Here is a 17,231-nt window from a genome sequence, read left to right as displayed (position 1 = left end):
CCTCAATGTTCGTTCGATCTTTCCCCTGTGCTTTTAGGGCCTGAGCGTCATTGACATGCAGATGAGTGATTACCTTCGAGTCCTAGAAAAGGCCATCCAGTTTGGACACCCAGTGCTGCTTCAGAATGTGCAGGAATCTCTGGACCCCACACTCAACCCAGTGCTCAACAAATCTGTAACTCGAATTGGTCAGATCCCAGGCTTAACTGTGGGCTTAGGTTGTGGGACAAGTCCTAGAGAGCAGCCAGGTGGGACACTGGGGAGGAAAGGGTGGCTCCTTGGCTGTGTCTTCTACTTACTTGTCCCTCTGCACAGACAGGCTTGGACTGGGCCTTTAAAACAGGCTCAACCACTACCCCAGAGGTTATTGGAAAATGGATCAGCTCATACCTGGTCATGTAGGACTCTTGTCCTTGACCCTTTTTGTAATTGCAGGTGGTCGGCTGCTGATGCGCATTGGTGACAAGGAGGTGGAATACAATCCCAATTTCCGTTTCTACATCACCACCAAGCTCTCCAATCCCCACTATAGCCCAGAGACCTCAGCCAAGACCACCATCGTCAACTTCGCTGTTAAAGAACAGGTGGATAAGAACTGATGCCCAGACTGAGCTAGGATGAAGCAGGAAAGGCTGTAGAGTTTAGATGGAAGAAGCTCAGAGTAAAAGGCTATGCTTGAGTCTGGCAACTGAGGATGAGGGTCTTGGGAGGCATAAAGGGAAGAAAGGAGTGAGACCCTCACCATGAGTGCTGCTACTCCCAGGGACTGGAGGCCCAACTGCTGGGCATCGTGGTTCGGAAGGAGCGGCCTGAACTGGAGGAGCAGAAAGATTCCCTGGTTATCAATATCGCTGCTGGCAAGAGGAAGCTCAAGGAGCTGGAGGATGAGATCCTCCGGTGAGATCTTGCCCCTCCTGCCCACCGTCCCATTGGTCTGTTCCCAGCTGATCCTGCAAAGCTAGCTAGCATCCCAGAGGCTGGATGATCCCCTTCTCTCCAGCTCAGTACCCAAACCCCTCAATCCATGTGCCCTTTGGCTTCCCCTAGGTTGTTGAATGAGGCTACAGGCTCCCTGCTAGATGATGTGCAGCTGGTGAACACCCTGCAGACATCCAAGATAACTGCTACTGAGGTAACAGAGCAACTGGAGACCAGTGAGACCACGGAGATCAACATTGACATGGCCCGCGAGGTAGGCTCCAGCACCCTGCAGCTGCCCCTGGCTAGCCACCAAGAAGCAACTCTGATGATGTTGACTAAAGGCCCTTTTTCCTTCTCTGAGCCTCTGCTGCATGCCCTGCCCCTCTGTGACTCTGACTCTGTCCTTCCTGATGCAGGCTTACCGCCCGTGTGCTCAGCGAGCGTCAGTGCTGTTCTTTGTGCTCAATGACATGGGACGCATTGACCCCATGTACCAGTTCTCATTGGATGCCTATATCAGCCTCTTTATCCTCAGCATTGACAAGAGCCATCGAAGCACTAAGCTGGAGGACCGCATTGACTACCTGAATGATTACCACACCTACGCTGTCTACAGGTCTGATGGTCTGCCCCACATGAGCCAGGCAGGAGGCCAAGTGACTGCCTCTAATTCTTCTCCTCGGGCTATTTCTAGCAGAGTACTTTCCCAGGACACCTTCCATGGTCCACTGTTCTCCTCTCCTTACAATTTTCCTGGGAAGCTCATCCATTAGAATCATCTATGGGTTGCTTGTTCATTTTAATACCCTTAGCTCCCCATTGCACTTTGGATATGGATATACATCTGTCTACTATACCAGCACTTCTCTAATGCTAATGCACACATAAGGCACCAGGGGTCTTGTTAAAATACAAACTGGGATTTAGGAGATCTGTGACAGGACCTGAGATTCTGCATCCCTATCAAACTCCCAGAGGAGCTGTTGTTTCTGGTCAGTTGATCATATTTTGAATTCTCTACCTGGACATTCTACAGATCCCTCAAGTTCAACTTGTTTCAGATCAGACTCAAAATCTTCCCTCTTCCACCAGGGTCCTCATCTTCAAATGACACCAATACCCACCACCCAGTCATTCAAGCCAGAAATGAGGAGTTGTCCTTGACTCTTCCCTCTCAAATCAGTCACCCAGTTCTGCTCATGAATATCTCTGCAAACCACTCCCCTGACCCACCTCATTCTCCCCACTGACTGCGATAGCTGGACCTTGATGCAGGTCTTCATTATCTTCCTTTCTTAATTGCACAACAGTCCCCCAACATGTCATCCTACTTTTCAATTTGTCCCTCTCCATGTGTCCTCTCAGAGATGCCATGTGAGCCTTTCAAACACACAAAGCTGTCCCTGTCACTCCTTCGGTGATTGTCTCATCTCCGGTGGCCCACAAACCCTCTGTGGCCTGGCCTCCACCTGCCTCGGCCTCCCTCTTCCCCAGCTCACACCAACTGTCCTGGCACCACTGCCTAATCCAGCCCCTGCCCCTGTCCCTGCCCCATGCTCTTCTCACCCATTGGCTTTTGCCTATGCTCTCTGAGCTCTCCTGGGAGGGCTCACCTCTCTGCTTCTCTTACCACCCAATCAACCTGCTGCTCCCCATGTATCCACCAGATAAGGCTGGGCGTCCCCATCCTGCATTCCCTTAACACCCCTGCCACCTCATTATAGTGCTCTGCACACCTTCCTAACAGATGGCTCCTGTGTCTCTGTGTCAGAGCAGGTGGCCTCCTGACTCTGCCATGACCTCCACAAGGACAGAAACAGAGGCTGACTCATCTTTGTCTTTAAGACTTAGCAGAGTGCCTGGCAGGACAGTGGCGGGGGGCGGGGGATCAATATTTTGTTTCCTAATAAGAACTGAGTGCCTAATTTCCAGTGAACTTTGGGAAAATCACGCCACCTCTCAAGGCCCATAGTGCCTGGCTGTTGCCAGGAGGTTCGGTTTAAGTTCTAAAGCCTTTCTTCTGCGTAAGGCTCTGTGTTCCTAGGATCTTTATTCAGTGAGCATTTGTGTTGGATATCCCATCTCCACTTCGCCCTACTCATTCCATCCTCCCTGTCCCCTTCTCCCAGGTACACCTGCCGCACCCTTTTTGAGCGCCACAAGCTACTATTCAGTTTTCACATGTGTGCCAAAATTCTGGAGACTTCTGGCAAGCTCAATATGGACGAGTACAACTTCTTTCTGCGTGGGGGTGTGGTGAGTGGAGCAGAGGGCACATCTCAGCATGGGTGACCAAGGTTGGGGATGAGGGCAGGTGTGATGAGGACACTGGACCCAGGGGGTTAGGCCCAAGCCTTCAGCATGTGAGCTGAGAAAAATCATGCCAGGAGCAGGTGCCCAGTGAGTTCCCTGGGACTGTGGAGGTGACTTGTCATGCCCCCACCCCCGACACATAGTACAGGCTGGGCCTTGGGGCATGTCTCACCTGTGACCCACCTCTCACTGTGATCTTGCCACTGTTTTGCTGCCTCTCTGTCCACTCCTTTCCCAGTCTTAATTCCATGGTCACTATCACAGTCTGTCCCTTCCAGTCATCTCCACCCTTTGTTCCTCTGTCTTTTGTGTTGTATATACTTGGCAAAACCACCAGTCTGCTAGATCTAGTTCCTCTTCCCTCTCTGACCCTGTGTAGCTGAGGCAGCTGAGCATGGCTGGAGAAAAGCACATCCACACTGACTAGATTCTCTTTAAATCCATGATCATGAGCTTCACATGGACATTTAAAGCTACCAGACAACCCGGTTGCCTTTCCCTCCCTCTAGGATAGCAGTTCATTTCTTTGGCCACCTTCCCTTTATCTCTCAATTGGATTCTGGCCACAGCCTTCCAGCACCCTCTACTAAGCTCTCAAATCAGTAACTCCAGAGGGCTTTTTAAGGTGGGCACCACTGGAGAGGATTCCCCATCACTGATGTCTCCCACTGTCCAGCCCCTCACTCCAGATGCACAGGCAGCCTTGCCTCCTCTATAGCTCTGTCACATCTCACCTTAGGGCCTGTGCCCTGGCTGTGCCCTGTGTGCTGGGAAACTATTCCTCCAGGTATTCACTTGGCCCTCTCTTACAAGCCTTACCTCAAGGAGGCCTTTGCACTTGTGTGAGTTCTCTCTCTCTTTATCTCTCCCTGCCCCCACCCCTTGTTCTGGGGATTGAACCCAAACCCAGCCCTGATCTTCTTTTTGTTTTTTGGTACCAGGGATTGAATCCAGGGGGCGCTTAACCACTGAGCCACATCCCCATCCTTTTTTTTTTTGTATTTTATTTAAGGACAGGTTCTCACTGAGTTGCTAAGTGCCTCGCTAAGTTGCTGAGGCTGGCTTTGAACTCATGATCTTCCTGCCTCAGTCTCCCAGGCTGCTGGTATTACAGACGTGGGGGTGTGGTGAGTCGAGCAGAGGACACATCTCAGCATGGGTGACCAAGGCTGGGGATGAGGGCGCCACCATCCCCGGCTTCTGATCTTCTTATTTAATACTTCACACTACCTCTTAGCACTTCCAATCTCCTTTACCCCCTCAGCTTATTCTGTTTCTTCTTGGCACTGCCATCTTTAATATACTAGATAATTTACTTTCTTGTTACATTCTTGGTTTGTAACCTGCCCATGGGTTCCTAACCCCATGTTGGAAAATAACTTCCTCAAGGGCATAGGTATACATCAGATTTGTTCAGTGACATATGCCAGCTGCTTAAAACACATATAACAATAAATATGTGTTGAAAAATTGGGCACCGTGGTAGTCCCAGGTACTTAGGAAGCTGAGGCAGGAGGATCGCTTGAATGCAGGAGTTTGAGGCCAACCTGGGCAACATAGTGAGACTCCATCTCAAAAAAAAATTGGTAAAAAGAGAGGTTGGGGATATAGCTCAGTTGGTAGAGTGTTTTCCCCATATGCACAAGGGCCTGGGTTCAGTGCCCAGCACCACCAAGAAACAATTGGTAAAATGAATGAATGTGTGAATGAATTGTGAAACGGTTTGTGCTTCTCAATTAAGGTTAATAAGGTTGAGGGCTGGGGATAGAGCTCAGTTGGTAGATTGTTTGCCTCACACCCACAAGGCCCTGGGTTCAATACCCAGCACCACCAAAAGGCGCAAAAAAAAAAAAAAAAAAAAACTTAATAAGGTTAATAAAGTTTGGCCGTTCATAACCCACTTGAATCAAATGTATGAAATATGATATGTCAAGAGCTATGTAATGTTTTGAACAACTAATAATTAAAAAATAAAATAAAATAAAGCCTTTTATAACAGAAATAATAATAATAATAATAATAATAATAATAAAGTTTGGCCATCAAACCACCAGAGGGCTCCAGCTTCTTAGAGTTCAATTGTGATAGCTGACAGTAGTGAGTCCTAACTGCAGCTGGTCCTATTTATTCCTGGATAAAGGAGAATTCCCAACCATCTTGGATTCATCTCCTCATTCACTCTATTTCATGCAAGACCAATTTTGGCTTTCTTACAAAGAAGGCGGAGAAGAAGGAGAAGAAGAGGAGGAGGAGGAAAGGGTGATGGAGGGGAGAGAAGAGAAAGGAAGAAAAAAAAAAGAAATGGGAGAGAATAGTTAACTTCAAAATATATGTGATTTTTGATAGACAGCAATTGCACATGTTTCTACATTTTTATTTGTGCATTATAGTTGTGCATAATGAGATTTGTTGTTACATATTTGTACATGCATACAATATAACAATGTAATTTGGCCAATATCACTCACCAGTACTTTTTATACCCTTTCCGCCTCCCACCAGTTGGTCCATTTCCTCTAATGATCTCCATTTGATTTTTATGAGATCCACCCCCACCTTTCTTTTTCCTTTTTCCTTTCTAGCTTCTGCATATGAGAGAAAACATACAATCCTTGACCTTCTGAGTTTGACTTATTTTTGTTTTTTAACCTGATGGTCGCTGGTTCCATCCATTTTCCTACAACATAATTTCATCTTTATTTATGGCTGAATAAAATTCCACTGTGTATATATACCACATTTTCTTTATTCATTCATCTGTTGGTGGACATGTAGGCTAGTTCCATTGTTTGGTTATTGTGAATTGTGCTGCTATAAACATGGGTATGCATGTATCGCTACAATATGATGACTTTAATTCTTCAGGGTAAATACTGAGATATGGAAAAACTGGGTCATATGGTGGTTCCATGCCTAGTCTCTTGAGGAGCCTCCATACTGATTTCCATAGGGGTTGTAGTAACTTACAGTCCCACCAACAGTATAAAAGTGTTCCTTTTTCTCTACATCTGTCTAGTATTTATTATTTGTATGCTTGATTGCTGTCATTCTGACTGCTGTGAGATGAAATCTCAGTGTAGTTTTGATTTGGCAGTGTTGTACATATTTATGGGATACATTGTGATACTTCAATATGCATATATAGTATGTAAAGATCAGATCAGGGTAATTGGCATAGGCATCCCTTCAAACATTTATCATTTCTTTTTTAGGAATATTCAAAATCAAAAACTCTTCTTTTGAGGTGTTCTCATCAGTCTCTTCTGCCTCTCTCCTTCCCTTCAAGGTCCTGGATCGGGAGGGTCAAATGGATAACCCATGTACGAGCTGGCTGGCAGATGCCTACTGGGACAACATTACAGAGCTGGATAAACTGACCAACTTCCATGGACTCATGAATTCCTTTGAGCAGTATCCTCGGGACTGGCACCTGTGGTACACCAGTGCTACCCCAGAGAAAGCCATGCTGCCAGGTACCCAGGCCTCAGAACTTCCCCCTGCTTGCTATTCTCCTTCCCTCCATTCAGCCTTTGTTTGCCCTTCCCTTTATTCTTCCTCCCTCTCCCCAGCTCCCCTCCACTGGCTGCTCTCCCCACAGGTGCCTCTTTGTTTCCATTCTGGGTCCTTTCAGACTCTCTTCCTCTGCATTTATTTTCCCCATCCCCAGGTGAATGGGAAAATGCCTGCAATGAGATGCAACGAATGCTGATTGTTCGCTCCCTGCGCCAGGACCGGGTGGCATTCTGTGTCACTTCTTTCATCGTCTCCAATCTTGGCTCCCGCTTCATTGAGCCACCTGTGCTAAACATGAAGTTGGTCAGTGGCTCTGCCTCCTGTGCTCTGTTGTGGTCTCCTCAAGCTCGCTGTCTTGTCTCGGCTCTGGGGCTTTCTTCCTGAGGCTATCCTTGTGTTTCTAGGTAATGGAAGATTCAACTCCGAGATCCCCACTGGTCTTTATCCTGTCCCCGGGAGTGGACCCCACGAGTGCCCTGCTCCAGCTGGCAGAGCACACAGGCATGGCCCAGCGCTTCCACGCCTTATCCCTGGGCCAGGGCCAGGCCCCAATTGCTGCTCGGCTCCTCCGAGACGGTGTGATTCAGGGTCAGTGCCCATACCTTCTTTCACACTCATACTCAGCCCTGGTCCTCTGACTCCAGTCATTGTACTGTGACTCTAATAGCTCCCACTTTTCCAGAAGGCCCCAGGAGTGGCAGACTTGGGTATTGGACACCACCCCCACTGCCACCAGGTGGAAAGAATAAGGAATGTTTCCCTCTGACACCAGCATCTCCTTACAGGACATTGGGTGTTTCTGGCAAACTGCCACCTGTCATTGTCTTGGATGCCTAATCTGGACAAACTGGTGGAACAGCTGCAGGTGGAGGACCCTCACCCTTCCTTCCGTCTCTGGCTCAGCTCTAGTCCCCACCCAGACTTCCCTATCTCAATCCTGCAGGCCAGCATCAAGATGACCACAGAGCCACCAAAGGTATGGGTGGCTATCGAGGACTGGCATCAACAGAGTCATCTGGTCTGTGTTTCCTCTTGATGGCATCAAGAGGAAAGAGGTCTTAACTATAATAACAACACAACTTTGTTTGATTTTATTGTCCTCTAAAAACATTGAATCTCTCTTCTTTGTGCCAAACTCCTAGAACATAATAGTAACATCTAACATTTCTTGAGTGATTATTATGTGCCAAGCAGTTTTCTAAATTCTTTTCATTTGTTAACTCATTTAATACACATATACACATACAACATCATGTAAGAACTGTCACCCCCAATTTACAGATAGGAAACTGAAGCACAGGAAAATGTGAGTATTCCAGAGTCAGAATATGGGTAGTTGTGCTACCAAATTCTTTTTGTGGGGAGTGGGGTACTGGGGATTGAACTCAGAGGCATTTACCACTAAGTTATACTCCCAGCCCTCTCTCCCTTTTATATTTTGAGACAGGGTCTCCCTAAGTTGCCCAGGTTGGCCTAGAACTTGTGGTTCTCCTGCCTCAGCCTCCCAAGTAGCTGGGATTACCGGCATGGGTGTGTATGTGTGTGTGTGTGTGTGTGTGTGTGTGTGTGTGTGTGTGTGGCAGTGGGTGATAGAGATTGTACCAGGGGTTCCTTTTTATTTATTGTTTATTTTGAGACAGGATCTCGCTATTTTACCAAGGCAAACTTGTGATTGTGATCTTCCTGAGTTCTGGAATTGCAGGAGTAAGCCACCATGCCCGGCCCAATTCATTCCTTCAAATTGCAGAAACTTCCTGTTTCCCAACATTTCCTTACATTTCCTTCTTAGAGTCACACTTCCTGGACTCCTAGTCTTGTTCTCCTTCCTTCTAATGCTCTAAAAAGTTTTATCTCCAATATTACAAGCTCACCATTGAAATGCAATGATACTTATCTTTTAAAATCTGCTCATGTCATTACACCCCACCCACATACCCCCTAGTAAGCTATTTTGGTAGCTTTTTATTGCTCTTCCTTGAGTTCAAAAATCATACCATATGAAAAGTACAGGGACCTGCTTGTCAGTTACCTACAAAGAAGTACTCTGAACACATTTCACACATTTATCATTCTAACCCTCCTTGCCCACCCTGGGGTAGTTGACACAGTTGACTGTCCCTGGCTTCTCTGACACAATACTACTGTTTCTCCATCTGTCTGTTGACACATCATTTATTACTTCTGTTTCCTTTTCCTCTTTGCCTGTGGTCCTATCTTGGGACGTAGTCCTTGATTCCTGACTTCTCTCATTCTACATTTCCTCTTTTCACAAGTTCATGGAGAAGTTGTCATTTTTGTGATTTCAACTCTTAATTCTTGTCTCTGGCTCCAATGCCAAGCTCAGTTCTAGATCTGAATTGCCATCTAATTACAAAGCATTTTCTCTTGCCACACCAGGCCCATAAACCTCACACTCTTAAATAGAAGATATCAGCTCTTTCAGTATTGTTTACCTTCTCTTCCCATTTTTTGTTACTGGCACTACTATTTTAAAAAATAATAATAATATGTAAAAAATTTTTGCCTTTATTTTTTTCTGCCGATAAAAGTATTCTGTGCCCCTTCTCCTTTTGGACTGGTGATTGAACCCAGCAGTGCTATACTACTAGGTGAAATCCCCAGCCCTATTTATTTATTTGGGTACTAAGGAGAGATGACAGGGGCTCTTGATCACTGAGCCACATCCCCAACCCCATTTTGTATTTTTCTTAGAGACAGGGTCTCACTGAGTTGCTTATCTCCTCATTTTTGCTGAGGCCGACTTTGAACTCACAATCTTACTGCCTCAGCCTCCTAAGCTGCTGGGATTACAAGCATGCACCATTACACCCTTATTTTTTACTTTGAGACAGGGTTTCACTAAGTTGCTTAGGGCCTTGCTCATTTGCTGAGGTTGGCCTTGAACTTGTGATCCTCCTGCCTCAGCCTCAGTCTCAGCCTCAGCAACTTCTGAGGCCCTAAACAACTTAATGAAAACCTGGCTCAAAATAAAAAGAGCTAGGGACATAGCTCAGTGGTAAAGCACTCCTGAGTTCAATCCCAGTACAAAAAACAAAAACAAACAAACAAAAAATCAGGTCAAATAGTCCAGAAATTAGTCACCAACATAACAGAATATTTTGCAACACACACACATTTTCCAGTGTTGGGGATGAAACCCAGGGCCTCAGTTATGTTAAGCAGAAGCTCTGCCACAGAGCTACATCCCCAGCCCCTTCTCTTTTAAGAATCCATTTATTTTCTTTTTAAATTTTAGAATCTTTTTTGGTCTTATAAGAGAAATGTGCATCCTGTGATGAGCAGAGGTGTGTAAATTTGGAGGAAGTGATGCTGAGGAGTGCTTAATAAACGTGAAAGGCAATGATGAGTCTGAAGGAGAATCTAAGAGGAGGGAGACAGAATGGCTCTGCAATGAGGAGGATCCAGTGGAGAGCAGGTCCTTAGTCCTGGTTGGGTCCAAGAGAGCTTTTTTCTGCTGCAGATGCGGGACTTCCCCATGATCCACCAAACCATCAATGAGAGCAGAAAGTTCAGGGTATACTCGGTAAAACTGAATTTCCTCTGGGAGCTGACAGATATTCATCAGTTTAATATTTTTAAATAGAAAAGTCACATGTTATTCCAGAAAAGCTGTAAGAATAAGAATAGTACAAGGACACACCCACTTATGTTACACAGATTCATATGTTAGCTTTTTGCTCCATTTGCTATATCATTGATAAATCCCTCCCTCCCTCTCTCTCTCTACCTCTCATCAGGGGCAGCCATGCACACATGCATGTAAGCACATGCACACACACAGACTTTTTGTCTGAACCATGTTAGAGTATATTACATATATCATAATTCTTTACCACTAAATACTTCACTGTATTTCAGTGTGAAGAATCCAATCCTAAGAACAGGATGTTGTACATGATTGCAATGTGCTCAGCTTCTTCAATAAATTTAACACCAATACAATATTTTTATTTAACCTATTCTATATATTCCAATCTTGTGAAATAAACCAACAATGTCCTTGATAATCCACCACCTACACACACACTACCACAATCACCACTAAATCCATCCTAAGACCAGATATTCCAATTTTGTCCTTTGAAGAAGGCCAATTTTTGCATCAGGAAATAAAAAGGCAGTCCAGATAGTTAAGGGTACAGAGGTTCATCTGAGTTTTATTTTAAATAAGAAAGTCCCTAAAGCTGGGCTTGGTGCTATATGCCTGTAATTTCAGCTATTCCAGAGGCTGAGGTAGGAGGATTGCAAGCTCAAGGCCAGCCTGGGCAACTTAGCAAGACCCTGTCTCAAAATAAAAAGCAAAAAGGACTTGGGCATGTAGCTCAATGGTAGAGCATTTGTCTAGCATGTCCTAGGTTCTGTGTTAAATCCCCAGCAACACACACACACAAACACTCGTCCCTACAAGCACAGCCAGTTGCCAGTGTAAGGTATGGTTCTAGAGCATATTCTTGGATTACTTCCTTTTATCTAGTGTTTTTATTAGATATTAAGTAAGTCATATTTATATCTGCTTAACACAAATATTTACAAGATATATACAGGATATAAGGATCATGATTCAAGAATACCTGTGTGTCCACCAATCTTCTTTTTTCAGTGTTAGGCTTTGAATCCAGGGTCTTGCACATGTTAAGTATAGGCTCTACCATTGAGCTATATCCTCAGTCTTGAAATTTTATTTTTTTTTCACATGGATAACCAGTACCATTTATTGAATAGTTCACAATTATCTTTCTGATCCATAATGACTGCTCAGCCTTAAATCATGCTTTAATATATGTATGGGTTTTTGGGGTCCTTTTTTCTGTTCATTGGTCAAGTTTTTTTTTATCCTGGGATCAATACTTATAGATTTATTCACTATATAGATTTATAATGATTCTCAATAACTGGTAAGGCAAATTCTCTAAACTTACTGTTCTTCAGGGTATTCTCAGCCTTTTGTTCTCCAATATAAATTTTAGAATTAGCTTGTCAAATTCCCCCAAAAAAGATTTATTGAATAATTTGGGGGAAAATTAACATCTTTAGAATAGTGAACCTAATCCATGAATATAGTATATTTTGCCATTTTTTAATGTCAATAACATTTTGTAATTTTCTCCATAAGTATTTGTATATTTTAATTAGATTTGTTTCTAGTTACTTTACATATTTTGATGACATTGTAAATAGCATTTAAAAAATCACATTTTTGTTATTGCTATCCAGCACTTCAAGTTTCTCATTGCTCTATCCTATTGAACATAGATAAGTTTTCTTTAAGTGACAGGGATGTAGCCAAAGGGATGTGCTTAGCATGCATGAGGATCTGGGTTCAATCCCCATCACCAAGAAAACCATTCTTTAACATATCACTCATCCAGCTAGGTATAATGGTGGTGTCTGCCTGTAATCATAGTGACTCAGGAGGCTAAGGCAGAAGGCCAGCCTGGGCAACCGAGTAAGAGCTGTCTCAAAAAGGGCTTGGGATGTAGCTCAATAGTAGAGTGCTCCTGGGTTAAATCAATCCCAGTACCACAGGGGAAAATAAATCCTACTCAAGATAGAGTGTGGCTCCATGATGCCTGGAAAATCAAGTCCAAATGGCTCAAATGATCATTCTTCATAACATGGTCCTTCTTTCCCCACCTATGCATCTGCATTTGACTTCATCCAGACTCATCCTCTCACTTAGTTTCTTCTTTAGGCCTTTTTTCATTTAATTCCTTCTATCTTCAGGGAACCAAGATCCTCCTCTCAAGTCTAATCATAATCATATCCTACTCATTTGTAAGACATAGTTCAATTCCTAACTTGTTCAAGGAGCTTGCTAAATCCAATCACACAGAATGTTCTTCCTTAATCATACTGATGATACACAATGTCCTTTTAAATCTATAGTGAACCTTTGCACTTAATTCTGCACATTTTTGTCAATTAGCAGTTACATGGGATTATGGGTGTAGCTCTGGGGTAATGTGCTTGCCTGGCATATGCAAGATCTTGATTTTAGGGCTGGGGACATAGCTCAGTTGGTAGAGTGCTTGCCTTGAATGCACAAGGTCCTGGGAACCACTAAAAACAACAACAACTTGATTTCAGCCCCCATCACTGAAAAACAAAGCAAAACAAAAACCATCACCACCACCACCAACAACAACAACAAACAGTTGAACTGGATGTGGTGGGACACACCTGTAACCTCAGTGACTCAGGACCCTGATGCAGGAGCATCACAAGTTTGAAGCCATCCTCAGCAACTTAGTGAGAACCTGTCTTAAATAATAAATAGAAAAGGACTGGGGATGTGGCTAGTGGTAAAGCACCCCTGGGTGGTTCAATCCCCAAGTACAAACAAAAACAAAACAAAGTTGCATGTATTTGTCTTTGCTTTTGTTCATATTTTCTGACACTCCCAAATTGAGTTGGTTGACCTATCTTTGAGAACACCACGGCTGAGAGTATCAAATGTAGAGGATCAAATGTACAAGCCACTGACCTATACAGGGCCCATGTGTGAATCAGGTAGAAAAAGGTACTTAATTTTGTAAATGGGTGCACATGTTGGCATGCAGATCAAGGGTTAGATTTCAAACTCCATTCACCTCTTAAACCAGTGCCTCTGTGCCGTGAACAACCTCCACAACTGTACACGGTTGTGCTAGTGGCCAGACTAGGCATGAAATATGTCACCTTACCTCTGTATTTCATTGCTCCTAGGGACTAAAGGCCAACATGACACGTCTTTACCACCTGGTATCGGAACCACAGTTTTCCCACTGCACCAAACCTGCCAAATATAAGAAGTTGCTATTTGCACTCTGCTTCTTCCACTCTGTATTACTTGAACGCAAAAAGTTCTTGCAGCTTGGCTGGAACATTATCTATGGCTTCAATGACTCTGATTTTGAGGTTTGTGCTAGCCAGGGGTCCCACATCCCAGTCTTCTTTCTTTATATTTCCTGCCCCATGGCAGCCCTTTGGGAATATTGGCTGACAGAAAGCCTGTGTTAAAAGCCCCTTTAGGAGAGATCCTGTCATAACTGTATGTGGGGCTGGGGTTGGGACAATGCACAGGTGTCAGAGAACCTGCTGAGTCTCTATCTGGATGAGTATGAGGATACGCCCTGGGATGCACTCAAGTACCTCATCGCTGGTGTCAACTATGGTGGACATGTCACAGATGACTGGGACCGGCGCCTGCTTACAACCTACATCAATGACTATTTCTGTGACCAATCTCTATCAACTCCATTCTACCGGTAAGGGGAAGGTGACACTGAGCAGGGGACAAAAGGACACAGACCAAGTGGCAAGGATTGGGGGCAGGGGAAGTGTTTGAGCAGATAGTGTAAGATTGAGAGAAGACCGAGTTTGTAGGTCTGGGAGGGGCAACAAGAGCCAGGAACTGGACAAACAGGACATGCACAGGGACTGGGGTCTTGGTCTGGCATAGAAACCCAAGTTCTGGTGACATGGTGACAATGATGCTGTGGCTCCCCAGGTTGTCAGTCCTAGAGACTTATTTCATTCCAAAAGATGGAACCCTCGCCTCTTACAAGGAATACATCAGCTTGTTACCTAGCATGGACCCTCCTGAGGCCTTTGGCCAGCACCCCAATGCTGATGTGGCCTCCCAGATCACAGAAGCAAGAACCCTTTTTGAGACTCTGCTTTCTCTGCAACCCCAAATCACACCCATCAGTGCTGGTGGCCAGACCCGGGAAGAGAAGGTAGGATCAGGCAGACCCCTGGCGGGGAGTGTTGAGGAGGAAAGGCTGTGCTGAGCTCATGCTTCCTCAGGTCCTTGAGTTGGCTACTGATGTGAAACAAAAGATCCCCGAGATGATTGACTATGAGGGGACCCGAAAACTGCTGGCTCTCGACCCCTCCCCACTCAATGTGGTCCTTCTTCAGGAGATTCAGAGATACAACAAACTCATGGAGACCATCCTGTAATATGGAGAGAGGCTCTGTGGAATGGGAGAAGGGGAAGGGAAAGGCTTTCACCTCCTGGCTGGGTATGGCTCTCCCATGCCCAGCCAAAGTTCAAACACTCCACCTACTTCATCCTGCTTAGGTTCTCACTGACAGACCTAGAGAAGGGCATCCAGGGCCTCATCGTCATGTCAACAAGCCTGGAAGAGATTTTCAATTGCATTTTTGATGCCCATGTTCCTCCACTCTGGGGAAAGGCAAGATTATATTACTGTTGATTAAACCTGTGCTAACCAATGAGCTCTCCTCTCACCACACCCCCATCTTCTGATTCTAGGGAGGGCCAGAATTTGAGGTTGCACTGTGGCTCTACCATTCACTGACTGTGAGACTCTGCACAATTTAATAACTTACAAACTTACTCAGAGAAAGTTACTAACCTCTCCAAGTATGTTTCAGAGATTTCCAGTACTGTGCATAATAGTCAATAGGTATTTTATTAATAGTACAGATTGAGAAATCTGAAATGTTCCAAAAATCTGGAACTTTTTTAAGTGCCAATATGATGCTTGAAAAGTTTGATTTTGGATTTTCAGACTAATGATACTCAGCTGGTAAAGTCTGTCAAATATTCCCCAATCCAAAACAACAAACATTCTCCAAAATCTGGAACACTTCTGGCCCCAAGCATTTCAGATAAGGGATGCTCAACCTGTATTGAGGTCACTGTTATTAATTGTTGTCATTTTCTGTTTCTTTCTTGGGAATTGGCTTTTGGAGAGTTGTTGTCCAACTGTTTTGGAGAGTTTTTGGTTGAAGAGCAGGGGCTGACACCACATTGTCTTCCCATAGCTGCTCAGGTGCTCAAATAAAGTTCTGAATGTATGATGGAATGAATGAGCATAGGCACTGCCTACTCCCCCAGGCATATCCCTCACAAAAGCCACTGGCTTCATGGACCCGGGACCTGGCCATGCGTGTGGAACAGTTTGAGCTGTGGGCTAGCCGGGCACGGCCTCCTGTGATCTTCTGGCTCTCTAGTTTCACCTTTCCCACTGGGTTCCTTACTGCTGTGCTGCAGTCATCAGCTCGACAAAACAATGTGAGCAATGTGGAAAGGGGGAAGTGGGAGGGATGCTGGGGGATATGTATTTACTCTCCTCTCTGGGCCTCCCTTATTCTCACCTTCAATCCTCAGATTTCAGTGGACAGTCTCTCCTGGGAATTTATTGTTTCCACAGTGGATGACAGCAACCTAGTATATCCACCCAAGGTGGGAATTGGATAAGCTTTGGGCTCTGAGAAAAAGGGGATTTGGTGGAGGAGAGTGGTGGGAGCAAAAGTGAAAAGTTCATCAGAACAGAAGGGAGGATAGAGTTAGGTCAAGGGTACTGGCAACTTAGGGTCTAAACTTCCTCCTACCTACCCTCACCTTTCTGTAGGATGGTGTCTGGGTTCGGGGCCTATACCTAGAGGGTGCCGGCTGGGACCGGAAGAACTCCTGCTTAGTGGAAGCAGAGCCCATGCAGCTGGTCTGTCTTATGCCTACGATCCACTTCCGACCTGCAGAGAGCCGAAAGAAGAGCGCCAAGGGTGGGACAGCTTCCTGAGGCCTGCCTACCCCATTCCTTGTCTGGACCCTAATCCATCCCCGGCTCCATCCTCAGTTTCTCTTCCAGGGGCTTCAGGGATCTGATTGCTTTTCCTTTCTTTTTTTCTCAGGCATGTATTCTTGTCCGTGCTATTACTATCCCAATCGGGCAGGCAGCGCTGACAGAGCCTCCTTTGTTATTGGCATCGACCTAAGGTCTGGGGCTATGACTTCTGATCACTGGATTAAGAGGGGAACTGCTCTACTCATGAGCCTGGACAACTGAGGCGGCTTCCTTTTCTTCCTGGCTTGAGAGTGGGTTGGGGACTCTGGAAGCCAAGATCATTGGCTTTGGCTGAATCTGGCGTGTATGGGGCCCTGGAGATAACTACTCATTCTAGCCATAAAGGAGGATGAGTTGTATTGGAGCTGTGTGCAGTAAAACAGCACAAGCCCTAAGTGTCTTAATGGAATGGTGGTGATTTAGGGAGTAAGGCCGGCCTTTATTCCGGGGTTCTAAAGCAGACAGGAGTTACTATGTGTATGTGGTGCTGGGGATTGAATACAGGGCCTTGTGCTTGCGAGGCAAGTACTCTACCTACTGAGCTATACCCGCAGCCCAAGACAGGGATGACTTGTGAGCTCCTACTGTAAGGGGAAAGGAGCAAGGGAAGTGGGGAGGCCTTGAGAGGAAAGGAGGAGTGGCCTTGAACCAATGAGCGGAGCGGTGGAGCCTAAAGAGGGTGTGGCCTAAATTTCCGGGCCGGACACAAGAGGGGGCGGGGCTTACATTGGAAGGGCGCGGGATCCAAATGGAATTGGGGTTTATCAGGCAGGGATCCTGGGTGGGCCCGATAAACTGCATCCTGAACCCCGCGCCCTGCCCCCGGTATTCTACCCAGCACTGGCGTTGGGCGAGCCGGGCCCGCTGAAGGCGGGGCGAAGCCGA

General features: G+C 45.5%; 1 protein-coding gene across 2 annotated transcripts in view; it reads left to right on the top strand.

Annotated features, from left to right (window-relative positions):
- Positions 1-16,568, top strand: part of Dnah2 (dynein axonemal heavy chain 2) — a 103,744-nt gene extending 87,176 nt beyond the window's left edge. For both annotated transcript variants that reach the window (XM_026390568.2, XM_077800793.1), the window contains exons 68-86: positions 38-188; positions 436-584; positions 764-897; positions 1,048-1,192; positions 1,338-1,537; positions 3,051-3,177; positions 6,521-6,707; positions 6,902-7,050; positions 7,152-7,335; positions 7,533-7,723; positions 13,474-13,665; positions 13,831-14,015; positions 14,258-14,486; positions 14,557-14,708; positions 14,834-14,948; positions 15,617-15,793; positions 15,890-15,964; positions 16,134-16,284; positions 16,414-16,568. In XM_026390568.2, coding sequence (XP_026246353.2) covers positions 38-188; positions 436-584; positions 764-897; positions 1,048-1,192; positions 1,338-1,537; positions 3,051-3,177; positions 6,521-6,707; positions 6,902-7,050; positions 7,152-7,335; positions 7,533-7,723; positions 13,474-13,665; positions 13,831-14,015; positions 14,258-14,486; positions 14,557-14,708; positions 14,834-14,948; positions 15,617-15,793; positions 15,890-15,964; positions 16,134-16,284; positions 16,414-16,568 — 3,048 coding nt within the window. The remainder of the gene's footprint in view (positions 1-37; positions 189-435; positions 585-763; positions 898-1,047; positions 1,193-1,337; positions 1,538-3,050; positions 3,178-6,520; positions 6,708-6,901; positions 7,051-7,151; positions 7,336-7,532; positions 7,724-13,473; positions 13,666-13,830; positions 14,016-14,257; positions 14,487-14,556; positions 14,709-14,833; positions 14,949-15,616; positions 15,794-15,889; positions 15,965-16,133; positions 16,285-16,413) is intronic.
- Positions 16,569-17,231: the final 663 nt, after the last annotated feature.

The sequence above is a fragment of the Urocitellus parryii genome, chromosome 7 (assembly GCF_045843805.1).
Source record: "Urocitellus parryii isolate mUroPar1 chromosome 7, mUroPar1.hap1, whole genome shotgun sequence".
In the NCBI taxonomy this organism is placed as follows: Eukaryota; Metazoa; Chordata; class Mammalia; order Rodentia; family Sciuridae; genus Urocitellus; species Urocitellus parryii.
The sequence above is the reverse complement of the archived record's forward strand: the minus strand, read 5'-3'. Positions and strand labels throughout refer to the sequence as shown.